This window comes from Annulohypoxylon maeteangense (assembly GCF_022496945.1).
Source record: "Annulohypoxylon maeteangense strain CBS 123835 unplaced genomic scaffold GGS22scaffold_1, whole genome shotgun sequence".
NCBI classification, from domain to species: Eukaryota; Fungi; Ascomycota; class Sordariomycetes; order Xylariales; family Hypoxylaceae; genus Annulohypoxylon; species Annulohypoxylon maeteangense.
Genome location: NW_025953248.1, coordinates 3034319 through 3060535, shown reverse-complemented (window position 1 = coordinate 3060535; position 26217 = coordinate 3034319). Strand labels below are relative to the sequence as shown.

The 26217-nt window shown below is 47.1% G+C and overlaps 6 protein-coding genes across 6 annotated transcripts; 4 read left to right on the top strand and 2 right to left on the bottom strand.

Moving 5' to 3' along the window:
* Positions 1-7557: 7557 nt before the first annotated feature.
* On the top strand, positions 7558-10723 carry GGS22DRAFT_12710 (transcriptional activator xlnR). Its single transcript, XM_047958371.1, has 3 exons — positions 7558-8066; positions 8126-10464; positions 10522-10723. Exons 1-3 carry the CDS (start codon positions 7721-7723, stop codon positions 10663-10665), a joined length of 2829 nt encoding a protein of 942 aa, XP_047824209.1. The 5' UTR covers positions 7558-7720; the 3' UTR covers positions 10666-10723.
* A 2507-nt stretch (positions 10724-13230) lies between these two features.
* Positions 13231-14661, top strand: GGS22DRAFT_12696 (scavenger mRNA decapping enzyme). The gene is made up of 2 exons (XM_047958367.1): positions 13231-13559; positions 13689-14661. The coding sequence occupies exons 1-2, from the start codon at positions 13484-13486 to the stop codon at positions 14600-14602; spliced, it is 990 nt and encodes a 329-aa protein (XP_047824208.1). The 5' UTR covers positions 13231-13483; the 3' UTR covers positions 14603-14661.
* Positions 14661-16060, bottom strand: GGS22DRAFT_12692 (uncharacterized protein). Its single transcript, XM_047958365.1, has 2 exons — positions 15878-16060; positions 14661-15813 (listed from the first exon to the last, which is right to left on the bottom strand). Exon 2 carries the CDS (start codon positions 15410-15412, stop codon positions 14720-14722), a length of 693 nt encoding a protein of 230 aa, XP_047824207.1. The 5' UTR covers positions 15413-15813; positions 15878-16060; the 3' UTR covers positions 14661-14719.
* Positions 16061-16079: 19 nt separating this feature from the next.
* On the top strand, positions 16080-18911 carry GGS22DRAFT_150711 (hexokinase-7). The gene is made up of 4 exons (XM_047959360.1): positions 16080-16994; positions 17088-17105; positions 17163-18757; positions 18815-18911. The coding sequence occupies exons 1-3, from the start codon at positions 16813-16815 to the stop codon at positions 18544-18546; spliced, it is 1584 nt and encodes a 527-aa protein (XP_047824206.1). The 5' UTR covers positions 16080-16812; the 3' UTR covers positions 18547-18757; positions 18815-18911.
* A 724-nt stretch (positions 18912-19635) lies between these two features.
* GGS22DRAFT_183718 (multidrug resistance protein fnx1) lies at positions 19636-21957 on the top strand (the record flags this gene model as incomplete). The annotated part of the gene is made up of 5 exons (XM_047964117.1): positions 19636-20185; positions 20301-20610; positions 20674-20956; positions 21021-21045; positions 21110-21957. 5 exons carry the CDS (start codon positions 19636-19638, stop codon positions 21955-21957), a joined length of 2016 nt encoding a protein of 671 aa, XP_047824205.1.
* A 487-nt stretch (positions 21958-22444) lies between these two features.
* Positions 22445-25120, bottom strand: GGS22DRAFT_12645 (pre-mRNA splicing factor component-domain-containing protein). Its single transcript, XM_047958352.1, has 2 exons — positions 22885-25120; positions 22445-22824 (listed from the first exon to the last, which is right to left on the bottom strand). The coding sequence occupies exons 1-2, from the start codon at positions 24892-24894 to the stop codon at positions 22495-22497; spliced, it is 2340 nt and encodes a 779-aa protein (XP_047824204.1). The 5' UTR covers positions 24895-25120; the 3' UTR covers positions 22445-22494.
* Positions 25121-26217: the final 1097 nt, after the last annotated feature.

Sequence of the window (26217 nt, the reverse complement as noted above, 5' to 3'; positions counted from 1 at the left end):
TGTTAGGCGAAATTCAAGATCACCAGATTTTGGTGTGTAATTCAACATCTCTGATAGGAAGCGATACCAAGGGACCAAGAAGCCTAAGAGATACACTAGGAGAACCAAGGCGATCTAAAAGATCGACCCCAGATTTTCTGTCGTCGATCAGAAAATGGGCCTCGGTGGACCTCTCAACCCCTATGCACAGAAGAAAAGCTTTTTTAGACGTGCTTGGACAACTTGTTATTGATGTTTCGATGTATAGGTAGAATGTTCACACTTGGTTCTACTGATTCAGAGATATGCTAGGTCTAGATCCGACGATCTACTACATCGTCGACCCCTTTACTATCCAGAAGACTCCGGTAGTAGGGCGATCTCGATAATGCAAGTTGCCCAATGGAAGAAAGATCGTCCGCTCAGGTACCATTGAGGAATGACACCGGCGCGGACTTAGGTGGCGATGGTAGGATAGTTTATTAGCATCGTTAATCTAGAGCACGATTCATTTATTTACGACGTCCTGTTGATAGTTCCGATGTTTTTGGGCAACGATGAACAACGAGGGAAACTCGGGATGAAAAATCTTCACAGGATATACTCGGACTGGGTACGTGGACCTGGCATGTTAATCGTTCGAGGGGGAAATTGGGGTGATTGTATAAGTCACGAGCGGCATAGTGAGTAAGGTAATCGGGTTGAAGTTAGAACGGTTCATAGGCGATTCTTATGACCTAACTTTGGGTTTTAATTAGACGACTTCCGTTGTTTGATGATGTATAAGACGAAAATGATGACAAGAATAGGTGACGCGTACCGATTCTTAGGGATGATCTAAGCGTCATAATAAGAAAGACGAAAAGGGTCCCGGCGCTCACATGACCGCAAACGTCAGTCTCCTCGAGCAGGGGGAGGGAGCAGCTCCATTGCCGCTCTCGCTTAAGTATACAACCTCGGTAAGATACCGTCCCCGCTGGCACGTCTCAAGGCAGTCGAGGTTTTGCTGGCGAACGTTATCCGATGATATGAAGACGGCATGGCCGGCGCTTTCTTTGGGTCGAGGATCTAGATGACTCCGAGTAAGCCAAATAAGGGCGGCCAAGACCTCTGCTCGTACCGGGGTACAACCACGCAGCGCAAATCCTTGCTTGAAGAGGAGGTATCGTCGGCAGCGTCGGAACGTCTCACGACACGCCCGTGGCTATCTCGTATCGGAGCCAGCGCGACTCCGGGTAGAGGAGTGGAGGATCCCTCCGGATCAGCGATGACGGTTCGCTAGCTGCTGGCGCCTAGATCTGCAAGGAACTCGGACGTCTGGATCTAGTTGTGTACGGGCCACTGGCATATTGACCTGCAGATCTATATGCCTGCAGCTTCTACCCCAGATCGTGGTTTGTCGAATGGTAACCTAAGAACCATCTCGGAGGGACTGTCTAGATTGGGGGGTGGGCTCGCCATTTCTGGGGTAACATTCCGCCTGAAGATCGACTTTTGAAAGGTGTTGGACTAGCTCTAAAAATTTCCGCCGCCCCAATACCGGACGGAACATCGGGAGCTTTAAGCCTTATGGGTGCTTGCAAGCATACCATGTCTTTCCCTGCACGATCTAGGACGTCTTTTGACATGACATGTCAAACAGCTTGGACTGCTGCAGGCACCAATGTTGACTACCTAAGTCTGGTTAGTTCTGATAAAACGTCTCTACTATGATAATTTCTTAGCTATATCATAAAAGGGTCTAATAAGTCCCATAGGCTTGAATCTTACTGTTTCACCACATCGACGTAGTATAAGATGCGGTAGCAGGGGTGAACAACACGTATCACTGAAACGTATAAGACGTCTATCTTTAATATAATAGACTACTCAGGGGTCGTCTATCATTTCCTGTACTAGATTTCAGGTGGTAGGTGAAGCTCCGGGCCTGTAGATCTCTGGGTTCAGTTGTCCGATTATTTGGAGAAAGTCGAATAGAGAGGAAGCCGGCAAGACACGCCGCTGAGAGTCGACCGCGGCCTCGCCAGGCGCCCCAATGATGGATCGGTTCTTGTTGAGATGCAGCTGTCATTCAAATAGACTGCATAAATGCGCCCTGTAACACGACTACATAATGGGAGAGGTGCATGCCCCAACCAACCCCAAAAGGAGTGCGGCACGTGGAATCAATCTACTTTCCTCCTTTCTCCCGGTCTATTCGCCACGGGATAGAAACCGCAGTGCTAACAGATGAGGTGACATTTACTGAGTTCAGGACCGCCGTCTGGTTATGTGATGCCTTGAGATTCGAGATAATCTAAACTTACCATTAGTATCGCGTCAGCAGCCTCAAAAAACCTGGTTGTGTATGCTATATCAGGCTGGGTACTCAGGGACAATGTATATTACGCGTAACCCAGTTCACATCTCACCTTTTCCGGCATCCCGTCGTCCATTCAGCCCTGCATTGTCCGGCTGTTCAGGAACCAGAGGCCAGGCTGACGTATACTCGAAGCTCGTGGGAAAATAGCCTAGATCCTGGACCTGCAGATATGGCGCTTGGGAAGCGCGGTGAGTTGATTTATTGTACGATTCGCGTAGCATGCGGCGTCAAATATTCGTCGAATAAAATAGGCGCGGAAAGTGATTACCTTAGTAGGTAACATCGAAATGATGGGAAAACCTGGAGAAGATACCTAATGCCATTTCGCCTCAATGACGGAATGTAAGGCCCATTCTATTCTTGAACTATCTTGTAATATGAGAGAGTGCTGTGTTCGAGCTCAGTGGAAAGTCGGACCTCATTCCGTTTTCAATTCCAGCATCTCATATTGCAGTGTCCGTTGGATCGCACCCTGGATATCTTGGCACGGGAATACTTACAATTATTTCCCAGCTGGGGAGCACGGACTTTATGTAAGGCAGGGAAATATTTCAACTACCGATCGGTGGATCTGCCCAACCTCTCAGTGCTCCATGATCGTAGGTCAATGTCGTACCATGTAGTTGGACGAGTCCTTCCTCGTCAGAGCCGCCCAAGGTTTCGTAGTCGCAGTTGCAACTGTAAGTGAAGTTCCTACAGTAGTCTATGACTCTCTTGGATTACATCCCCATCAAAAACAACCAGTCGGATATTTTCCCTTAGCTCCGATACCATTACCATACACTTTTGACAGGTACTGAATGGCCTAAAAATGAACTGTGATGTTTGTGTCTGTACGCTGGTTTCGCTCAATAGGATATGCTCGCGCCCGGGGGGAGGTGGTATGAGAGGGGTTTTCTTGTCGATTAATATCGTATAGCGCTAGGGGCGATGGCGTCCAGCCGAGACATGTGCTTAGATTATTATTCGTCGTCTAGCTTACTTACAACACTAGATGATTTGGGGGCCTTGAGAAATCATGTCAGAAACCTAGGTATGACGTGAAGTGCAGCTTTCTCTGTATCGATAATCTCATCATATCCTGATCGGAGATAGGCTCGCGTCGTATTCTGTTTCCTGGTGGTATATGTTCATTTATTATAATATTTTTGGGTGCGTAGAGCTAAACCCCCTCTACATAAGGGTTTCTTAGAAGGGCTATAGCTTCGGTTGGTTCGTGGAATTAATAGATGGCATTAATGTCTATTGAGTGTCAGTAAAAAGCCACCAATAGGAGTCTTTTGCGATAATTTCGTGCAGTTTGATGGTGCTAGTGGGAAATTCGGACCGGCCACCGTTAAAGATTAGGGGTGGGCCGAGTTCCGGTTCGACAACCCAGTCAACCACTAGGTACTAATAGGACGACCTGCCATGATGCGACTCGGAATACGCCAAACCATGTCAAACGCCTTGGCCGTTAAATGCTGATTTTGATGCTTTTTGAGTCGTGATATAGTCCAGTTACGTGCTCTTTGAAACATGCCCTGATTCAAAATTGTTGACGAAAAAGTCTTACGAGGAAAGACTAGAGACGTAAAATCTATTGCCCATAGGGTGTACTGTGCTTCCCTAGGTTGTGCATAAGCTGAGAGTCTCTATCATCTCTAGAGTCTGGACGCATGGTACACTGCGCTGCACCGCATGGGTAAGCGAAAGCAGTAGTTATGACGTGCCAAGCACATCCACTATGTAGAGAAGACTGGTAGAATAATTAAACAAGCTCTGGTGCTATGCTCGCCTGTCCAACCAGCTTTAGATTAGGGGGTATCGTATCTCGACCAGGTGAGGTACCTGGATGTTCGATCGTGGGACATCGAGTATTTTAAGTGCCGGTAGGAGTACTCAGTGAGCCGCGGTCTATTCGGCACCGGAGTCTTCATCGTTCGTTCCAATAGGTTACTTATGTAAGACACAACGACATGCGCATCTATCAAAGTAGACTGCAACCTTAACTTAAGACCTCATCGATAGACATCTGTTTCGATAGATCAAAATGGGGTCATGTCAAGTACTCGATGTTGCAATCTGCGCCTAGGAGCGCATCTTGGCAAACCATTCCAGCGTGGTATCTTCCTGGAGTGGTCAGGAGCTTCATTAAAATGAACTGTAAAAGTCTTGGGAGACAGGGCTATTTGTTGTTTAACGCATAGCGTTAGACAAGACTAATACAGAACGGACTTAGCTGATGTTGGGGAAAATTGAAGAGGTGTTTTGTTTCTTGGGCGTAGGGCACAATATAACGAGCTTGCCTTCATAAAAACTCGTCTTTATTTCGGCCTATAACGCTCGTCGACTAAGAATGATGTACGGAACAGGCCCGTACTGCCCAAGTGATAGGGACTCATTATAATGGGGTTAAAGTAAGAAATTGTAGTCTAACCTGGACGATGCACTTGTAATAATGTGCTGAAGATTAAAATTGGGTTGCGGGAAGTCCCTGGCTCCAGGGTATCACTGGCGTTTGCGATTTTTGTTCTTTGGTGGCTTGAATAAGAAGTTGTACAGATCATGGATCTGTACAATAACTCCTATTACTAAAGAGTAGGGATCTCCGTTGGAGATGAGCTGGCACTGATAATCTGGCAATCTGACAATGGTTGACGAAACCGTAGCTGCGTAGTAATAAAAGAAAAGATCATGTGAGGATGAAGTTTCACTTTTACTTCAAAGAATCAGATTCGAAAATACAGTGTGAGAAGATACGAGATAAGCTACCTAGTAGTACCTGATAAAACTTCTTCTTTAGCGAGTTTATGTACCTAATGTAATAAGGAGGTGCTGGAAAGATCGCTTAGTTCATTTGTTACAGTGACGACCCCGCCGCTCTTTCCACAGTTTATTTGGGTTCTATAATACTGTTTGCGTTGACCAACAAGCTGACAACCTAAAACCTACCACACTTTTCAGCCACCATTCCATTTTGTACTTTTCAACTTAAGCTCATGACACTTTTAGGAACATTCATCAACGAACGGCTACGTCGAGACACGATCGGCATAAACTGCAATGAATATCTTTCACTGCAACCCTACATTATTCTAACAACGAGGTCAGAGGTCCCTGGACCTTAAAGCATCACTACCATGTTACCATGGACCCCTAATTCAGTATTGAAGGTTGGCCACCAGCTACTTATTACGGCCCTATGTGTGTATAGTGGGCCACTATATATTCTAAGACACTTACACACCGAGGTCTATCATACCGTTTCGCCGCACGATCTTCTGTCGTAATTAGAGAGATCGTGGGGAAATATCATAACCACCGATTGATCTGTTAGGTTATCATCTTGATCCACAATTCCGGATATTTTACACACAAGATGAAAGCCCTAAGTAAAACTCGTACAGACTATAAACTGCTGTCTGTTCCGAAGCCACTGCGATCTAGGATATGACCTCAAGAAGATGGCGATGAACCTAGCAAAGATGGAAATTTTGGCAGGGTATCATCGCAGGCACAGGTACAGGGCAACATACATACCTACCTAGGTAATTGACTTACCGGCCGGCTTTGGACGCCGCCACAATGGACATGGCCACCGGCACCTGTGAAGCGAGAAAGAACAAAAAGGGAACCAAAGAAATAAAAATATCGAGCATTAGAAGATGTACCTGTCTAATTATTAGCGAGACTATGCTAAAAATTGATAGGAACTCTTCGGCGACACCCTACCCGAATATGAAGCTGCTTTCCGTCCGACTTGGGGAAATTCGCGGGACCCCATGCTTGCCAAGGATCGTACCAACTGGGCAGCTGGGGTATCAGGGATGGCACAGTCCAGTCATGACACACCCTTGGCTACCACTTGCGCTTCATCCCCTCCACCCTCCTCCGATACTCTAGTGCAGACGGCCCTAATAGACGATGGGGAACGAGCTACTTTTTATGTCTACTTTCCACAAGCGAGGAACCCCTCTGCAAGCGTGAGGGCTGTATGAGGATGAGGCTGCAACACAGCAATATGTCGCTACCTACATCTTGTCACTATGTATTGTACCCAACAACACACCCTAGCCTACTCACCTAGCTGATATACGTGACAAGCTTGGAACTGACCGATATACCCTACTATATTGGTGCTGTCAGCCCGTTTGAAGATATAGAAAAAAAGGTCGTCTGATTTCAAGGATTCACACCGATGTGGGCCTCACTGAATTAGTGTGTCTTATTCTCGGTCGTTATTCCTGACTCGAACCCTTTCCCATCTACAAGCCTGTAGACTAGTCGGTCCTAGTCACCTAGTCGTCCGAATTTGCGTGTCTTTCCTGCGAGAGGTACCATCACCTGTATACCATTATGAACCCCTGTATGCTTTTCCCACAACCCAGCCAGCCCCATGCCGTTCGCTCGAGTGAGAAAGCGGGTCATATAGCAGAATAACCCGAGGGGAAATTCCTCTGGGGAAGGTTGCTACTACTATGTAGAATGACCAGAAGTCACATATCACATCCCCATCTTGTCGCTCTATTAGCTTGAACCTGTTCCGCCGTTGTATATTGCATCGTCAATCTACCTGCGCCTGTCGATATTGCACCGATGAGAAGGTGTGCCTATTCTCCAATTGAATCCACAGAGGCAAGCAGGAACCTTTCTTTACCTGCATGCCAAGGACGCAGACTTTATTTGCCCTCGTCCAGGACTGCACTCCAGTCTTGAAGAAAGATTATCTTGGTTAGACCAGACCTCTTCTATACTTCCTTTGGTCCACCGTCCTTCCGAATTTTCTGGTGGTCCCTTACTTAAGAGTACTACTATTGCTAGGGGCCTTGTATAGAGTTACAGAGATTCAAATTCACTGCGCTGCTGTGGAACACGCCCGTATCCCGTATCTTGTATGTTCACCTTCACCCTCCCTACCCCCTGTTCTCGACCCGTTGTCGACTCGCTACTCTTGTTACTCTCCAACCCCGCCACATGCCATTGCCATCCGTGCTGTGCAAACGAGTGCCGTTTGTTATACTACCGTGGCGATCATTTTGACTACCTATTTTGGATTGCTTCATGCTGTTGATTATACTGTCATACTCATGTCTCTAGGTCCCCACAGTGAAAAGGTTTTCGGTCCGTCCAAGTGCCGCTGTCTAGAAGGGCTACGCTTCGCCAAGAGCTGCAAGATACAACCGCTCTTCGACAAGCATATAGCTTTAGCCATCTCGCACCTCCCGATACAAGACGGGCTTCCTGCAGTTTAAACATATTCGCGCTTCGCCCAACTGCTTGCACTCGTTTGAAGTTGCCCGTCGTTCATGATACACAAGGTTAGACGAGATCGTCGACAGACTGTTATTTTCACCAAAGGCGTATCGAGTAACGTTCGCAGCCACGGATTACTCGAATATGTTGTCTAACCCACTCCAACGGTTTTCACCGTACCATGCACTGCCTTCTAACACATTACTCTCCAATTCCCATGTACCTGGGGGTCACCTTCACGCTGGTCTAGAGGCCTTCGGTCATGGATCGCAATATACTCTGCAACACCTTCAGCAGCACGTAGGAGTACACGCACCACATCTAGCCCGAGCACCACAGCCAAAGCATCGTCAGCATCCATACGGGGGTCCAAGCACAAGAGCCACAGGAGCAGCCGGCCCTATTCGAAGAAGAATAAGCAGGGCTTGCGACCAATGCAACCAGCTCAGGACCAAGTGTGATGGACAGCACCCTTGCGCTCATTGCATAGGTTGGTGATTATCTATACTGAGAGATCTTAGGGCTGAATCAGGGTACTAATAGAATCAGAATTTGGGCTTGGCTGTGAGTATATTCGCGAACGAAAGAAGCGAGGCAAAGCCTCCCGCAAGGACCTCGCCCAACAAGCTGCTGCCCAAGCCGCCGCTGCGGCAGCCACCCAGAACGGACACAAATCCCCAAATCAGAACGACGATAGCGAGCCATCTACGGAGCAACAAACAGATAGCACGTCATCTGTGAAGCCGGAACAATCGAATTCTAGCGACAAGGCGCTTAATGATATCAGTGAAGATGCTATACAGCGCAGTCAAAGGACAGGAAGCCTCGATAGCTTAGCAGAATTAAGTGCTCATCAGCCGCATTTGACAGGTCATCCAGGAGCCATGGAAAGAGATCAGCTTGATAGCCCTACATCGTTAGATCTCAATGGGTACGGGAATGTTCAGAACCCATACGACAGGCAAGGAATGGGACATTTGATGGGTGGATCTACACACAATGCGTATGGTTCCAACCAGGGCAATCTCTCTTCAAACTATCCTGAGATTCCCTACGCGCTGCAGGCTCAGAGTCCTACCAACTACTCAGCAAACGCTCAACCAACGTTTCGAATAGGTACCAGCCCTCTCAGCGCATATCCAATTGGTGGGGAGCCGACCTCTCCAGGTGGTTGGATGTCAATGTCTTCACCTCCCCCACAATTCCAATCTCATATTCCACAGAATAACTACCATCATCAGCTAAGATATCCAGTTCTCAATCCGCTAATACCTCATCTTGGGAATATCATTCCTGTCTCTCTTGCTTGCGATTTGATCGATTTATACTTCGCGAGCTCGTCTTCCGCTCACGCACATCCTATGTCACCTTATGTTCTTGGCTTCGTCTTTCGAAAACGATCATTTCTACATCCGAGTAAACCTCGACAATGCCAGCCAGCATTATTAGCAAGCATGCTCTGGGTGGCCGCACAGACAAGCGATGCTCCGTTTTTGACTGGCGTCCCATCCGCAAGAGGCAAGATCTGCCAAAAACTCCTCGAACTTACTGTCAGCTTGCTCAAGCCATTAATCCACACACCGTCTGGAGAAGCTTCGCCAGTTTCCAGCCCGGTTATAGATGGCGTTGCCTTAGGGGGATTAGGCGTTGCGCTCCCAGGCTCCATGAGTATGGAAAACTTGACGGGAGAATCAGGAGCTTTTGGTGCCGCAGGGACGCTTGATGATGTCGTCACTTATATTCATCTGGCCACAGTAGTTTCCGCAAGCGAGTACAAAGGTGCCAGCCTACGATGGTGGAATGCTGCGTGGTCCCTTGCAAGAGAATTGAAACTTGGCCGAGAATTACCACCGAGCGTGCCTTCGATGGTCCAAAATACCAATAGCAACGACGTCGATGCCGACGGAGAAACCGAAGATGGACTATGCAATAATGTTGCCCCTGGAACGGTCACCGAGGAGGAACGGGAAGAACGACGACGTATTTGGTGGCTTACGTACATCGTGGACCGTCACCTAGCTCTGTGCTACAATCGGCCCTTGTTCCTTCTAGATATTGAATGTGAGGGCCTTCTCCAACCTATGGATGATACCGAATGGCAAAATGGGAACTTCAACTCTCATACCACCGACCCAGCCTTATCAGAGCAATCAGGGACTGATGGTAACCGAGTACGCGGCCCACACTTCGAGTGCACCGGTCACAGCATCTTCGGCTACTTCTTACCTTTAATGACCATCTTGGGCGAGATTGTCGATCTTCATCACGCACGTAATCACCCGCGGTTCGGCATCGGGTTCCGCTCGGCCAGGGAATGGGACGACCAGCAGGCCGAGATTGTGCGTCACCTTGAAGCATATGAGCAAAGTTTAAAGAAGTTTGAACAGAGACATTTCAATTCTTCTGAGGAGAAAAACGAGCAGTCAGCAACTCTGGAGATGCCTTCGGAGCTAGATCAGATCGGCTCACCATCAGGGAGATCGGTACATACGAGCTCTTCTCGCATGACTGAATCCGATATTCAAACCCGCATCGTCATGTCATATGGCACGCATGTCATGCATGTACTACACATCCTCCTCACCGGAAAATGGGACCCCATCAATCTCCTTGACGACAATGACTTATGGATCTCATCACAAGGCTTCATCACAGCCACAGGTCACGCCGTGTCTGCCGCTGAGGCCATCAGCAACATCCTTGAGTACGACCCCGGCCTTGAGTTCATGCCTTTCTTTTTTGGGATCTATCTTTTGCAAGGCTCATTCCTACTACTACTTATTGCCGATAAATTACAACTTGAAGCTTCGGCCAGCGTCGTCCGCGCCTGTGAAACGATTATCCGTGCACACGAGGCATGTGTCGTTACGCTCAACACCGAGTACCAGGCAAGTAAAATATATACTCAACGTCACTGCATGAAATTTTGCTAACATTCTACTCAGCGCAATTTTAGTAAGGTGATGCGTAGTGCTCTAGCTCAAGTTCGCGGCCGCGTGCCCGAAGACCTCGGTGAGCAACACCAACGCCGCCGGGAGCTTCTTGCATTGTACAGATGGACCGGAGACGGCACCGGATTAGCTTTATAACCTCAATAACCTCAGTATATTTCCCTTGTCCTGTTGTATATACCGGGTGGGCGTCGGGCGTGTTTTTTTTTTACTTTTTCTCAAAGGTGTTACAAAACGGACTGGATTGTGTGGCTTACTTTTTAATCAATGGTTGACCAAAATGATTCCCCTGGATGGCAATAAATGAATCAGGTTTGGGCAAAAGGACAATATGTGTAAATGGGTACTTGTTTGAATAGCCGAGGGTGTCTGGAGGTGAGCAAGGCGTTCTGTTAGGAAGATACGGTACAGATACAAGAAAGAAATGGGTGGTATTATGATTATTCATGCTTTCACATGGGCTTCTTGTCAACTCCTCCTACGAAGCCCTAGAAGTTGCACCTACGTACCTATGAATATTTAGAAGCATGGAATTGGACTCCGCATAGTTATACGTACTGGACCAGTTAGAAAGATACTTCATTCAACCTTGCACTCCGTGCCAACATGGAAATTAAGGGATAGTAATTGGTTAAGGTCTAGACACAATGAATGCCTTGGTACTTGTGGTATTATGGTTCTGACATGTCTGCTACCTCAACAACGGGATGCAATGCTACGTGCCACAACATTAAGTGCCATCCACACTTACTATATCGGAGCCCAGTGATCAATTGCGATTATTCTAGGTCCAGCCACTGAAGAAACGTTCTGCAGCATTTAGGGTGTTCGGGAATCGTTGGGTTATGTTTCTGCCAAGCGAGTGCTAAGATCGAGGTCGAACCCCTTATGATGAGAGCTGCGTCTATCATTCTAGGGACTACCCCTTATTGCTATTATCCTACCTATCTAGTAGTAGGTAAGAGGCGTTTTGGAAGGACTTATGATAGTAAATTTTCAACCTAATTTTCTTTTTAATATTGATTGGGTAGGTACCTAGGTAGGTAGGTAATAAGCCACTTTCAACAATGTAAAGCGCCATTTCTGCACCGGAGTAACCAATCAATACCGTCATCGAGATCGATGATTTACCACTATTTCCTTGGCCATGAGCTTTTGAGTGATCCTCATTCCTTTGGTCCATATGATGATATCCATTTCCGTGGATAACTAGCTATAATACTAGCTCAACTTCCATGAAATACGAAAGATATGTATTTCTATAACTCAAATTTTCGCAAATCAACCAGTCTTCATAAATAAAATTAACTTAATTACCTATGTTTCTTCGATCATAGCACTTAGAAGTCATTAACCTAAAATGTAGATCGAAGATAAGTTTTATCAACTCTTAATCTGGTATCAGGTGGGTTGTTAATATTGGAAAGGATACTAATATCAATGCCTACAATCCTTATTACACATTTTTTTTCATTAAATGGGAAAATAATGAAACGAATAAACTGATTTATTTATCATTGAAATTTCACTAACATGTCAATATTGTGAAATATCCTCCATACCTTAGGTTGAATCATGTTTCATTCCTTGTCATCGTATGAATCTTTCAAGGTATTATGTAAAGTTAGATAGAGCTATATGTACTTATCAACGTATGATATGATTTCACTAATTTTTATCTATAGCAAGTCCATCTTTTCCTTAGACACGTACCATTCTGCCAGGAAGACTGCGAAAACCGAGAACGGGCCGACTGTTATAATGGAGCAGCATGTGAAGCCATTGAAGAGAATAAGCACCTAGACACCGAATGCCTTACTATTAACAAAGAATGTAAAATAATTGCCTAGATAGTTAAAACTTGAAACACATTTAGCATATGCCATTGATATTCGGGCTTTTAGAGAAAGACCCTTGTTGATATTCACAAATACACGTGTCCGGGCCGAAATCATCTCAACATGATCCGACGACCAAGCGACATGCCGCCGAGCTGTTTCATCACGGTGGGCTGTACCTCGTCACTAGCATGCGCGTCAACCTATTTCCTATTGTAACGATACCTACATACCAATACCCAGTCCGAACCTCTGAAGTTACATACCTAGGTGGATATGAATTTGCCCAGTGGCTACACCACTCTGGTAGGTATCGACCTAGGTACCTAGTACGTCAAGGTAAAAAACCAAACCAAGTACCTGGTATATAGTTAAAGAAGCAAGAAAAGAGCGCACAGGTCATATTTTTCATGTCCGAAATTGCTAGGGCTACGGGACTTAAGCTTTATATTTCTTGGACCGGATATTAATAGTGTTTAAGGCTTAGTCTCGTAGCCTCATGTAACGTGAGGTCAGTTGCGTGCTGGACAACAGAGTAGCGTTACATCATGGTTTTCTGAACACTTATTTCTTGATTAGTGTTCTGTCCCTCGAGGGTGACTTCAAACTTGTTCTTGATTCAAGGCAAGTTCCGAGTGGCTGGAAGTAAATAAATGACTACGTAGCTTAGGTCTCTTATACCCATGCTACTATACCACCGCGGTAGTATCCGGTCCAACCTAGGATTGATAGTAGGTTAGGGGTGTAAAGTAGCTGAGCTGGCGTCCCATATTCATTCGGATATATCGACCGGTAGGCTATCTCGATGACTTTTTATATATGCTTAAGTTAGTAGGTATAGTGAGACTCAAATTAATGATGTATGGATGGAAGTTGGTGGAATACGTACCTCTCGGATCCGAAGGGTTGCCTGTTTTAGGGGAGGCACGGCCCGCGGGGCTGGACCCGACCCATTTTCTTTCTGCACCTACCCGTTCATATCGACTGAGGGGTAGCTCCGATAAGAAACACGGCAGGAACAATCTAATGCCCAGCCTGCCAGGGTCATTCTATTTTAACATTTTCCAGACTTCTATGCGTAGACATTATTGACTTAGAATTTACAACTGCTGTCGAACATGACCCCAGAAGAATACAAACGTCGCGCTGAGGCGCTAGTTCCTAAATTTCACTTTGAACGTATATTGAATCAAGGTATGAGATAATCTTGATCAAGGTCTTCGATACTAGTCTCTAAAATAACACCTGACACGCAAGACAACATCTATTGATGCCGTTACATGAACAAATCATGGAATATAAAAGCTAATAGTATTCAAAAAGGCGCTGCCGGACGGGAAATTACACTATATGGACAAGTCGACTCACAACCCGCCCTCCTCATATTGGAACGCGCCCCTTTCCCCGACGCAGAAGAGTACCTCTCCGCCTTGCCTTCTAATCTACGAAGTATAACGAATTTGGGAAATAATGATATATATTCTTGGTCACTTGCGTCAGGTGGTCCGATTCTCGAGGACAACGAGAATGACAAATTCGCCGACTTCAAGATATCCATGATCTGTCCTTGCACAGACAAGCACATTAAGAAGCACAGCAGACAAGGCTTCCGCGTTGTCACGGAGACGCCAGAGATCTATCGTGACAAGGTGCGGCCGTACATGCAAGTAAATCGAGAGGAAGGAAGATTGAACTGGGTTTTCAATATTATCGAAGGGCGCAAAGAAACAGAAGATGTCATATACAGAACGCCGTTGGGGAGAGACGGGGACGAAGGTTTCCTAATGCTACCAAACCTCCACTGGGACCGAAAAACAATCGAAGCATTGTATTTACTGGGTATAGTCGAAAGACGCGATATCTGGAGCCTGCGAGACCTCAAAAAGAAACACATTCCGTGGCTTAGACACATGAAGGCCAAACTCATAGACGCCACGGTCAAGACATATCCTCAGATCGACACAGATCAGCTGAAGCTGTTCTGCCATTACCATCCAACGTACTACCATTTCCATATCCACGTTGTACACGTCATGCTAGAGGCGACTGCTACCCAATCAGTTGGGAAGGCGATTGGGCTAGACAGCATCATCGAACAGCTCGAATCCATGCAAGGGGATAGTGAAACTGGTATGGATAGTGTTTCGCTAAGTTACACGCTGGGCGAGGCATCGGATTTATGGATGGAAATATTCGAACCACTTAAGAGCGCTGGTAGAGCTTCTCAATCTCAATAACAAGGTCGTTCACGGCCGGCCCGTGATTGCAATCTGACCACTCTCCGCCATCTCTAATGCAATATACTTCCTCGTTTAGTCGGACTGTGCAGCTCTTTGTAACTCCCGCCTAGACAATTAGTTAGAAATCTCGTTTTTTAGGTTTTCATTTTGAGAAGGCTCGGTGAAACGTACGCTGGAACTCCTTGCTACGCTTTGTCTGAGCAATTCTACACCATATGCCCCGTTATCCTTAGTAGCGCATTCGTTCAATTTCTCAAAGTCAATAGCATGTTCCAGGGCGCAGTCCTCGACTAGCTCCCGTTGCGGAATCAGTTTGTATTCTTTTGTCAAGCACATGGTGAAGCCGAGGTAGATCTTGGGATCCGGGTATAGATGATGCGCGCATAATTCAATGATATTCCCCATGCATTCTCCAGGACCATGTTTGCAGTCTACACCGTCATTTTCCGTCGGCGCTCCGATGTACGATAAAGTAAAGTTGACTTTGTCGAACACGCGCATCATGGAGGGAAGAACAAGGTCCTTGAGACAATCCTTAGCGTCGGGACATTTGCTCATGATGTGTGCTTCGAGCGGAACAAGCTCTCGGTCTACCGATATAGGTCGGTCGGTTGTCGGAGATAGACGCGACTGGGCTGTCTCTGGAACGAAAAGAACGGCATACGACGATACGACTCGGAGATTACATGCTGCGTAGAGGACTGTCGCGATGAGGGTAAGCAGAAGAAATGGTCGGCATCGACGTCGAGCGCGGCATTGAACCGGCCGTTTCTCCTCCGTGATGGGAAGACTGATCTTAGCAGCCATGTTGGTCGTTTGATTGATAAATCAAGCTTGTGATGATAATGCGAGAACTATCAACGATTGCAACAACACATAGATATAATATGTACAAAAAAACAAAGAAGTATTCAAAAGCAATAGAACCAAGTGAATGGAGTTGGTGCACGAAGTATGGCGGTGGTGGTGGTGGTGGTGGTATGGTACAATAGTGATTAGTGATGCAAACATTGAAGAGTCGATCGTGATCAACGTTAGGCACGGGATTAGCCTAGATTGGAACCGTTTGAACGAGGGTCCCCTTTCCCTGGATGAGCCTCCTGCCGGCACTGGAGCTCATGTATGTAGCCCCCGTACCTGCCTACCTGCGAAGCTTGCTCAGTGCATGGTCAGCGCATACGCTAACGTGTACAGGAATGGTGTGACCACTGTAAATCGACCGAGTCAGGCGCCGTAGGCTTTAAGAAACAAGGAGGTACTTGGGGTACATGCCTGATTGTATCTAGAATCGTGGGGCGCAATGTGGCTGAAGATACGCGATACGAAGTACGGATTAGGGCCTAGGTACCTACTAGAGTACTGTACATAGGTACTGCATTCAATGATTCGATTGTACTGACGGATAGGACCAAGAAATGATTACGAGTTCCTCAGTGGGCATGAGACTTGAAATCTTGACATCTAGCCTCCAAACCTTGGTTAAATATGGTTCAACGTTACCAATCTCTTACTTATTTCGTGATGTCTTAGGGGGCAACTACCTGACGTTTCGATATTATTGCTTCAGCTAAATATATATACTTCGACTATACCTAAGTTCTTGCCAACATTACCAACATCCTTCATCCCTTCCGTGCCTACGGAACTACCCACCTATGTACCTACCCCGGTACCCAATGGAGATCCCTGCAACTGTAACGTTTCTAGAAATCTAGAGCCGCTGATTCGGCAGTTCGCTCTGACTCTTACTATTGATCCATTTCCATCTATGAATCGAATTCTTGAAACCACCGAACATATAATACATATATACCTATACGCATGTCTATCTCCTAAGAGGCAGTGTGCTGTATTTGCTGTATCTACTCGATCACGACGATTCGTTTTTCCCAAGTCACCTGTGCGATTTCGATTGCGACTGTGACTGACTACGACCACCTTTACGATAATAAATATTCTTCATATTCTTCTTCATCTTCGGCGCTTTACATAATACATATTACATACCATTAACTGAGGTACCTTGCCTATTCGATTTTAGCACGACATTCCGATTTCTACATACGTCTTATTGTAGACATGATACCGACGTCATCATCCGGTCCTTAAGCTATTGAACATATAATTCTATAATTCGCATTCATATTTCTCGACGACCTGCTCAGGTAGGATATAAAGAATATACGACGAACGTATCAAACGCAGCAATGAAGAGCGATATCGACCATTTTCTTACGCCTCTTTCCATTGATGAGGAAAAGGCACACGCGCTTGCGCATGAATTATGCCGATCTTTTCACCATTTATCCGCCGACTCATTGAACCAGTTTCTCCCAACTCCGATATCTGAGTCGATATTACGGCCTACGGCCGGGAGAGAAAAGGGGAGGTATGTTATTCTAGAATTCCTCATTGTCATTACTTCAAACCATTTCGCTTTGAAGTTCCAAGTCGGATCTTAACATGCTAACTCATATTAAAGATATTTAGCCATTGATATGTACGCGCCTAATCAATTGGAATAATTACTTGTGTAGTTTTCACTAATACCTAGCAGCGGTGGTACTAATTTGAGAGTCGGCTTTATCGAGTTATTAGGGAATGAGATTGGCGTGAATGGTTTCTGTAATGGCGTCAATGGTAGCCTAAAGAACTCGCATTCGGAATCATCCTCTAATATCCGTCGATTACTCGAGAAGTCATGGCCAATCCTAGATGTTCTCAAAAACGAAAATGCCGATTCACTGTTCAAGTGGATAGGGAGCTGTATTGCAGAAGTCGTGCGCGAGGGATGTGAGGAGTTCAATCTACCTCGCGATATCGAACTTCCTATGGGGGTTACATTCAGTTTTCCGATGGTACAGGATACTCTATCCGATGCGACGCTGATGGCTATGGGAAAGGGGTTCACTATCACATCACGACTGCATCTGGGAACTCACTTAATTAATGGGTACGAGAAGTCCAAGACCCCGGACTTACCTCCCATTAAAGTCGCGGCGATCTTGAATGATGCGGTTGCGACATTGGTATCCTTCATATATCAATCTAAGGAGGACAGCACCCATAAAGCAGCAATGGGACTGATCTGTGGCACCGGAAGCAATGCGACAATACCCCTGAAGAGAAGCACTCTCCATAAAGATAAGCAACTCGGAAAAGTCAAGGTCTTGAACGGAGATTCAACCGATGACATGAAGATCGCGGTGAATACCGAGTGGAGTATCAATGGAACTGCGCCACCTTTGCGGAAGTTTGGCTTGGTCAGCCAGTGGGATACGAGACTCGATTCCGAAGGCGAAGCACCCGGCTTTCAACCCCTCGAATATATGACATCGGGACGATACCTAGGCGAGCTTGGACGCCTAATGTTATTAGATTACCTTGAGCATCACATGAATATCCCGATACACACATTACCCCCACGACTCTTAACACGATTCGGCCTCACGACCACATTTCTCAGCCATTTCCGACCACCGAACGCCGTTGCATTGTTAGAGAAGCTCGAGGCCGAATTTCCGTCCTCGACTACGGATCCTTTTCAATGGACGGAGGAAATTGCGTTGGTTTTATATAATATATCCAAGGCCATTGAAGTCAGAGCAGCGGGGATCGTTGCCGCGGCTGTTATCGGACTGCTCATGTGCGCAGGGGATATCCCTCTACGAGAATCATCTCAAGATACTACGAACGGCCACACCAAGCTGGAACAACGGTCTAAGCTGAACCTGATTGTTGGTTACACGGGTGGTTGCATCGTTCATTTTCAAGATTATTTGGCAGATTGCCAAAAGTTTCTCGATGCTATCATTAAGGCCGAATTTGGCGAAGACGCCCCGGTCAGGGTTGTATTGAGTCCCTGTCATGATGGCGGAATAACTGGCGCTGGTGTGTTATGCGGCGCTTCCCAGGCAAAGTCTAAGGATGCTAGCGTTTAATGTCTTTATCACATAATAGACTGGGATATCCTGGAGTTGGGAGAGGCTATGTTCATACTATAGTAGAAGGGACATAGGTATCGGGTATCATGGTGACCACAGCATCTCATCATAGCAACAGAGGTGTTTTCGTATGGGAGGCATTGTTTTTACATGTACGCTGTAGCATCATGGATTGATTTTGGTGTTATCCACATTTATGTGCATTTTGGTAAGATCTATCTTAGCGCTTTGTATGCGGCTGATCGACTTAACCAACGCTTCCTAGCATGAGGCATTCTCATTCTACGGCATAGTAGTAAGTATAACAATAACTTGCGCCACATGCGCAGTTTTCATTCTCGTTTATTCAAGAAAAATCAAAGAAAAAAATATAGGCTGCCTCGGGAAGGATTGAAACCGCCTGTCGCGCGGTATGAGGCCTGTCAAAAGACCACAAGCACCGCCACTTTTTAGTGCTCGATCTCATCACCTCACCTACCCGGCTAGGTTGCCGGTATCCCCATACAGCCCTGGGGGTTGATGGTGAGGCTCAGACTAGAACTAACTAGGGCACAAAGGGTCCTGTATATCCAGGTATGTCCCCTATACCGGCGTACTCCAACGGATCATGAGGCACACCTTACTTACCGATCCTCGGCGCTAAGCGGCCCCCCGCATAATTCGGGATCGCCATACATTAACAAGCCGTAGAACCACGGTTGGTTTGCTAGCGGGCGCCTATCGTGTAGTATAACATCCCTATTCCAGTCCCATGCAGGTGCCACTGATGAGCTCTTTTCCTTTTTTTCGTCTCACCGACTTGCCCAAATCCTTTGTCCGACAACTTCGCTATTAATTGACTGTCACTGCTCTGTCACCTGTCTTACCTCCCGAGAAACCCGTCGTTTTTTTCTTTTCTTTTTTTCCCTTTTTTCCTCCGAGGCAAAACCACCACTTATATATCTATATTGAACCTCGATAGTTGCGCTGGGTTAGTGGTCATTGGATCTTGGGATCCCATACGAGCCCGGCGAAGCTAGTGAAGCTTGAGACAGCTTACTAGGCCTAAAGGATTCTGAGAGATCTCTTGGCGATCTCGCACACATCATGACACCTAAGAGGAATGGCGACGGCAACGCCCGATCGTACGGGCACGACTCCGAGCCTGCGTCTGAGTGGACGACGCTTTTGGGGGACTCGAGGACTAGGTATACCCAGGAACCCGGTCCAATCACGATTCCTCGGACGGGTAACGTGGACGATGACTACGGGAGCTCAGGCGACGACCTGGACCCGAACGAGGCGGACCTGTTGATCGCGCGCAGTTACACGTCTACTGGGTCGGGGCTCGCCCCAGAATCCTTCGAATCGGCGTTGCTTAGGGGGCGTCGACGATCGCGAAGTTCGGCACGGCGGGCGTCGACTAACCGGAGCATGGTATCGATATCCCCCAGACCTATACTCAATGTGCATCACCAGATCCATAGAGAACTACTCGATTCGCCGTCGTCGGATGGGAGCTTAGAGGACGATCTCGAGGCAGCACGCGTCGAGCACGATAAATCTCAACCTTCATTTCTCATCGACACGGATAGACGACGGTTTTGGATTGTGTTTTTAAGCATTATGCTTACGCATTTCATAGCATGCTTTGACGGTAAGGATTTTACTATGTTCACTTATCTTCCTCTCAAATGAAGGCAAAACGCGTTTAAAGAATTATATCCTTAAATTGTCCGATGTCTCAAGATTTTATTTCTAATATAAAACAGGCACCATCATGGCATCGTCTCACCCGGTCATCACAAGCTACTTCCATAGCTCTAATAGCGCTAGTTGGCTATCGACCGCGTTTCTACTCACCAGCACGGCGTTTCAGCCTGTCATTGGCCGACTGTCTGATACTGTAGGCCGCAAGCCGCCGTACCTCGCTATGACGGTCATATTCGCGCTTGCGACACTATGGTGCGCGCTGGCGCAGAGCATGACGAGTTTCATCCTCGCCAGAGCCGCCTGCGGACTTGGTGCTGGAGGCGTGTTGGGTATGGGGAGTATCATAATTAGCGATTTGGTGCCTATCGAGTAAGTTATCTAGATCAAGCTATTTTTCCGCGGTGGATAAAATTCGCTAACTAGCATAAAAAGACGTCGTGGCTCATACCAAAGCTATGTAAACATTGTCTACGGACTTGCCTCAGCTTTAGGCGCGGCTCTAGGCGGTCTGATGGCAGACAGTCTCGGCTGGCGTTGGGAATTTGGCATCCAGGTCTTTCCCATCGTCCTCTGCTTCATAATAGCTTCTCTCGGTATCCCTGGGGACCTTGGCCTGCAGAATAAGCACCAGACGTTCAAGGAGGCTATGAAGGCGTTTGATTTTAGGGGATCGATACTCCTGACTATTTCTACTACATTCTTGATATTAGGCTTGGTACGTTTTCTTCAGAGATATCCACCAATCGTAATAATTCTATATGCTAACAGAACATTCATAGAACCTCGGAGGCAACGTCCTGCCCTGTAAGTTTCTCCCCTCTTCCCCAACCAAATTCACCAGAATATAATAAACTAACATACCGCCAAGGGACCCATCCATTCGTCCTCTCCTCCCTCGCCATCTTCACCATCTGCTTCCCCGCCTGCCTCTACGCAGAATCAAAACACGAGCGCCCAATCATGCCCCTAATCCTGCTGCACAGCTCCCCCCGCGCCAACATAATCTTCTCCAACTTCATCGCCTCCTTCCTCCTCAACGCAATCCTCTTCAACACGCCCCTCTTCTTCCAAGCCGTCCTCCTAACCAGCGCCACAACCTCCGGCCTATACCTCGTCGTCCCCGTCGTCACCGCCAGCGCCGCCGGCACCCTCACCGGATTCCTAATCTCCTACACCCGCAGATTAAAATGGCCTCTAACCCTCGGCACCCTCTTCTACCTCTCCGGCACCATGCTCCTCTCCTCCATGCGTCGCGGGTGGCCTCTCTTCGCATACCTCCTGTGCCTCGTCCCCTCCAGCATCGGCCAAGGCTTCCAGTTCCCAGGGACCTTCATGGCCGTCCTCGCCGCCAGCGAGCACCGCGAACAAGCCGTCGTAACATCGACCCTTGTCCTCTGGCGCGCTCTCGGCTCCGTCCTCGGCGTCGCGTTTTCTTCCCTCGTGCTGCAGAACGCGCTGCTCCGCTTCTTGATGGAGTACGTCGTCCCGCCCGCGAGCGAGGCCGATCCGGTGGCTTGGAAAGCGGCGCTTGTGGAGCGGGTGCGTGAGAGCGTGCAGGCTGTTGCTGCGCTGCCGGATGGGGTGCTGAAGGACCAGGTCGTTGCGAGTTATGAGTCTGCTGTGCGTCTTACGTTCTTGTGTCTGGTGGGTTTCGCGGCGGTTAGCGCGTTGATGATTGTGCCGGTTAAGTTGCCGAGGTTGGGGGCTAGGAAATAGGGATTGTGATGGAGATGGAAAATATGACGACACGGGATAAAGAGCACGTATATCCTAGGTTTCTACTTATTTACTTACGGTGTTATGAGAAAATATGGTTAAAGGCTGGTTAGAAAATGAGACGGTACACAGGTCACGCATATTTCAGGTTACGGGTATGAGCACATTAGCAAATGATGATTTAGTCTTATTATTGATTTTCTCCCCCTTATTCATTGCAGGATACCGTGCCTCGGACGTTTTGGACTACAGTGCATGCAATGGTTCAAGCATTCTTTGTTGATGACTATGATAACCAGTCCCCTCGTCTCCCTCACTACTCTCATTGGAGTCGATCGTGAAGACATGCAAATCTGGAACCTTGCACCCAATGCTTTTCCTTCCTATTCTACAGCTCACCAAAGTCAATATACAGCTTCGTGTACCTGCGTCTCTTGATACCACTCTTTCTAGATCCGTTAGTGGGGGCGGCGGGCCGCCCAATAATGTAAATACAAGCCCGTGTTCGAATGATCCTTCAATTTGGCAGTCGTGAAATCAATGAAACCCATTAATACCGTTTGTGAAGGCGTCGAGTTCCTCTTTAGTTTGACGGTACGCCTCCTGAGCCTCGCGCTCTCGGCGTGTGATATGGCCGACCTCTTCTCTGAGAGCCTCCAATCGGCTCTTGGCCGCGATCTCCTCCGATACTGCTAGTGTCTTGAATGCGCTTAGGGCGAAATTGGCCTTTTGAAGCGCCTCATGTGCCTCGCCCATCTTCGACCGCAATGTCTTAGCTCGTTGCTGGTAACCTCCTAGATGGAGTGTCAATTTCTTCTCAAGCTTCGAGCACTTTTCCGCAGTCGCCATGGTGGACTCTTGTACTGACTATATGGATAAGTGTTAGTGAGGTTTACGAGATAAGTAGGGAATGTGATTAAAACTTACGTCAAGAGCTGCATTCATAGCTGCCACATGTTCTTCGTCGTCATCTTCATAGCAGCCCAAACCTAAAAGGAGCGCGTTGCTACCTTCTCGTTCCCAGCTTTCTTGGATTTCTTCCAGCTGGGCCTTTCCCTTGACCTCCATAAGAACTTGCAAGCGCGCTTCATCCAGCGAAACGTCGTCGATTTGTTGTAGACGGACAGGACCAACACTGGGTTTTGAGCCCGAGATGGGGAATTTTACGGCATCATTTGCAATAAGCAAGGCGGCTTCTTTAGCAATCTGCGCTTCAATGGGGTCTGAAATTGCAGATGCTTGTTGGACAAGGGCTTCCAGGTTGACAGATTTCGGTCGAGGAAGCTCTTTCTGCATGACTTGTGTGCGTCGCCTTCGCTCCAGTCGTTCTTCGGCTTCTCTGATAGCTCGCTCTCGTCGGTCCCGTACTTCGGCATCTTCCTCTGTCTCATCTACATCCATGACTTCTTGCTGATCTTCGGGGATCTCAAGTTCCCATTCTGTTTCTTTTGGCTTTGGTAAGGAAGCGAGGCCTTGCTTGAGCTGGTGCTTCACTGACAACTCCCGGAGTCGCATATCCTTAGCTGTACCTCCAACCATAGACATCTCCTCTTCTCCTGAATTAAGGGCAAAGCTGTCTCGGGGAGTACGAAGAGGGGTCTCTCCGGGCCTTCGGGGAGTGGTACCGGCGCCATTCATACCAGCTCGGAGAGGAGTAGCTAGAGGATTAGGGGTTGACATGACTTGCTTTCGAGGGGTAGCTCCTTCGAATCCCGTAGAGCCAGTACCTTCTTGAAGATCAGCGTTTTCACCCCCCAATAGTACAGACTGATTCTCGGTCAATGCTCGAATGTTCTTTATCTCGTTCGCAATTCGATCCTGCTGAGGGGGTGCCATAGGAGTACGGATAGGGGTTTGCGAGTTAAGAGTAGAGTACGTATTGACAAGTCCTCTAGTAGCATCATTCTCGCTAGTCTGAGCAAGCAGATTTGCCCGCTCGCCCATCATGCCCATCTTGACGATATCCTCAAGCTCGCCATCGCTTACTTGGGGAGTCGGCAGGACGAGAGCTCTTCTCTTGCTGCTCTGCTCAGCCTCTCGGACCTTTTGCATTTGCCCAGCTTTCAAGGCAGCCTGCATCGAGGCAGAAGGGGCATCCTTATCATTCTTCCGTCTCTTTCGATCAGATTCGTCATTTTCGTCCCCTTTTCTCTTGCTTGCTAGCTGTTGTTTGCGGGGGTCGAACGCAGCTCGCTGCTTTTCGTTTCGAGTCATCTCCTCTGTGGTATCGTAGAACCCTTGGGCGGGTGCCTTCTCGAATGGAATGTCGGCATTGTAGTCCATTTGTCCCTTCTTGCGCGTGACAACCTTAATGTTGATGCCAGCAGTCTTCAGTTCTCGCCGTTTCTGCAAGGCTGCAAGTCGGCGGGACTCCTCTTGTTGGCGTTCTCGAGCCTTTCGCTTAGCCTTTTTTCCTTGAGTGTTCGCCAAACGAGCACGCGCCTCGCTCAGCATTTCCTTCTCGTCTTCATCGAGATCGATTGTATCAGGCTTCGCAGGCTTGCTCTCCGGATCTGGGTCAACTTCTCCCGGTCGGAGTCGTCGTACATCATCGGCTGTGGGTGCTTGGGTTTCGCCGCCTTCGGGTCCGGTGAGGCCTAGGCCAGATGATTCTCGTTGTTCAGCCTCGTCAAGGAGTTTCTGGTAGCGTTCTAAGCACTGATTCGCGGTACGGCCAACGATAGGAGCGATAGTTCGCCATTGCGTGGGCATCAATTTAGCTAGATGCAATAGCTTCTCGTCCTCTTCTTTACTCCATTCGATCTTCTTAATGCTTGGATCAAGCCATTCGTTCCATCGCGCCTTGCACTGTTTTGGAGTCTTGCGTGGCAGCAACGATGAAACACGCGCCCATTGATTAAGACCATACTTGGAAACGGAAACCTTCAAAATTTCATCTTCGATGTTGGTCCACACTCCTCCTTTGACGACAGGCATCTTGGCTACGTGTGCGACCGCGTCGCAAGCATGGGAGTGGGTCGAAAAGTCGGCTGGTGTTTATTGGCAATCGGAAGTTGTAGGTGTAAAGGGTCGTGTATGATCGTAAATAACTCGCGAATGGTGCGAGATGTCGTAGAAATGGTAAAGGAGTGACAAAAATGAGATAGGATTACGATAGTGAAGTATCTAGAAGAATAAATTTGATCGCAAAATTGGTGATATCTTCCAAGTTGTATCTGCTACCACTTAGTACTAGGTAGCTACATAAATGCAAGGATGCGCGCTAAAGTAAAGTTTGTACTGAGGTGAAGTCCTTAGTAAGACGCTCAGTGATTATGTAAGGTTGGAAGTGACAAAATTTTTCTCAAAGAGAAATAGCGGGTCTTGAGAATAAATCACTTTGATATTGGCGTATTCGCATAGATTACAAATGATGCCTGATACGCGAATGACAGATATGGGTTACGTACATTTTATGTACTTATATAGATATATGCTCTTCAAGAGTCGTCACATTTACCTAATAAAGGAATCTCGGATCCCCAAGTGCTTTTAAACATGAGATTTTACATACATGACGGAATATTTTCAAATGCAACACCATCATTATGACGAGAGTACCTACTGAAGACACATATCCAAGTAAAAGTTGGTTATTTCCGCAATGAATAAAAGCAGTGTACGAAAGGTGCATCTTATTCATCAGCGGCTTTACCGGGTCTCTTAATTCCTAAAAAAAAAAAAAAAAATAAGCACGAGAATATCTCACAATGGTCTAAATAACAACACTTGTGCAATCAGGCAACAGGAGCCATATCTATGTACAGACTAGGTTAATGCTTCGCGAGCTTCTTCAAATGCATAACAGTATTGATCGACTTTGCCGATACATATGCATACGACACTCTTGCACAACTAGACATCCTACCAATACCGAGGTAATGGCCTCGGCCCACATCAGAGCAATCAATTGAAGGCAAAGGATACCCAGGGCATCGAAGCAATATAGAAAATATATGTACATTCTATGCTGAAACTAAGCGAAGAAATAGGTACGTCCTTACTAGTTGAGGAAAGTTGCTATCATTTTCCAACTCTCGAGGAATGATGTCGGTTCTAAACGAACCAAAAACAACCTTGAAGCTAATGAAATCCCGCTATATCATAAGTCATTTCTATACTCAAGACTTCGGCGTTTTTTTTATTTGATCACTCAAACACTCTTACTCAATTCGTTCATGTGTATGTTGGTTCCGAGATACTCATTGAGGCTAACTTGGAGAAGATGTAAAATGGATTGATCTCTTTAACTCAACTGAT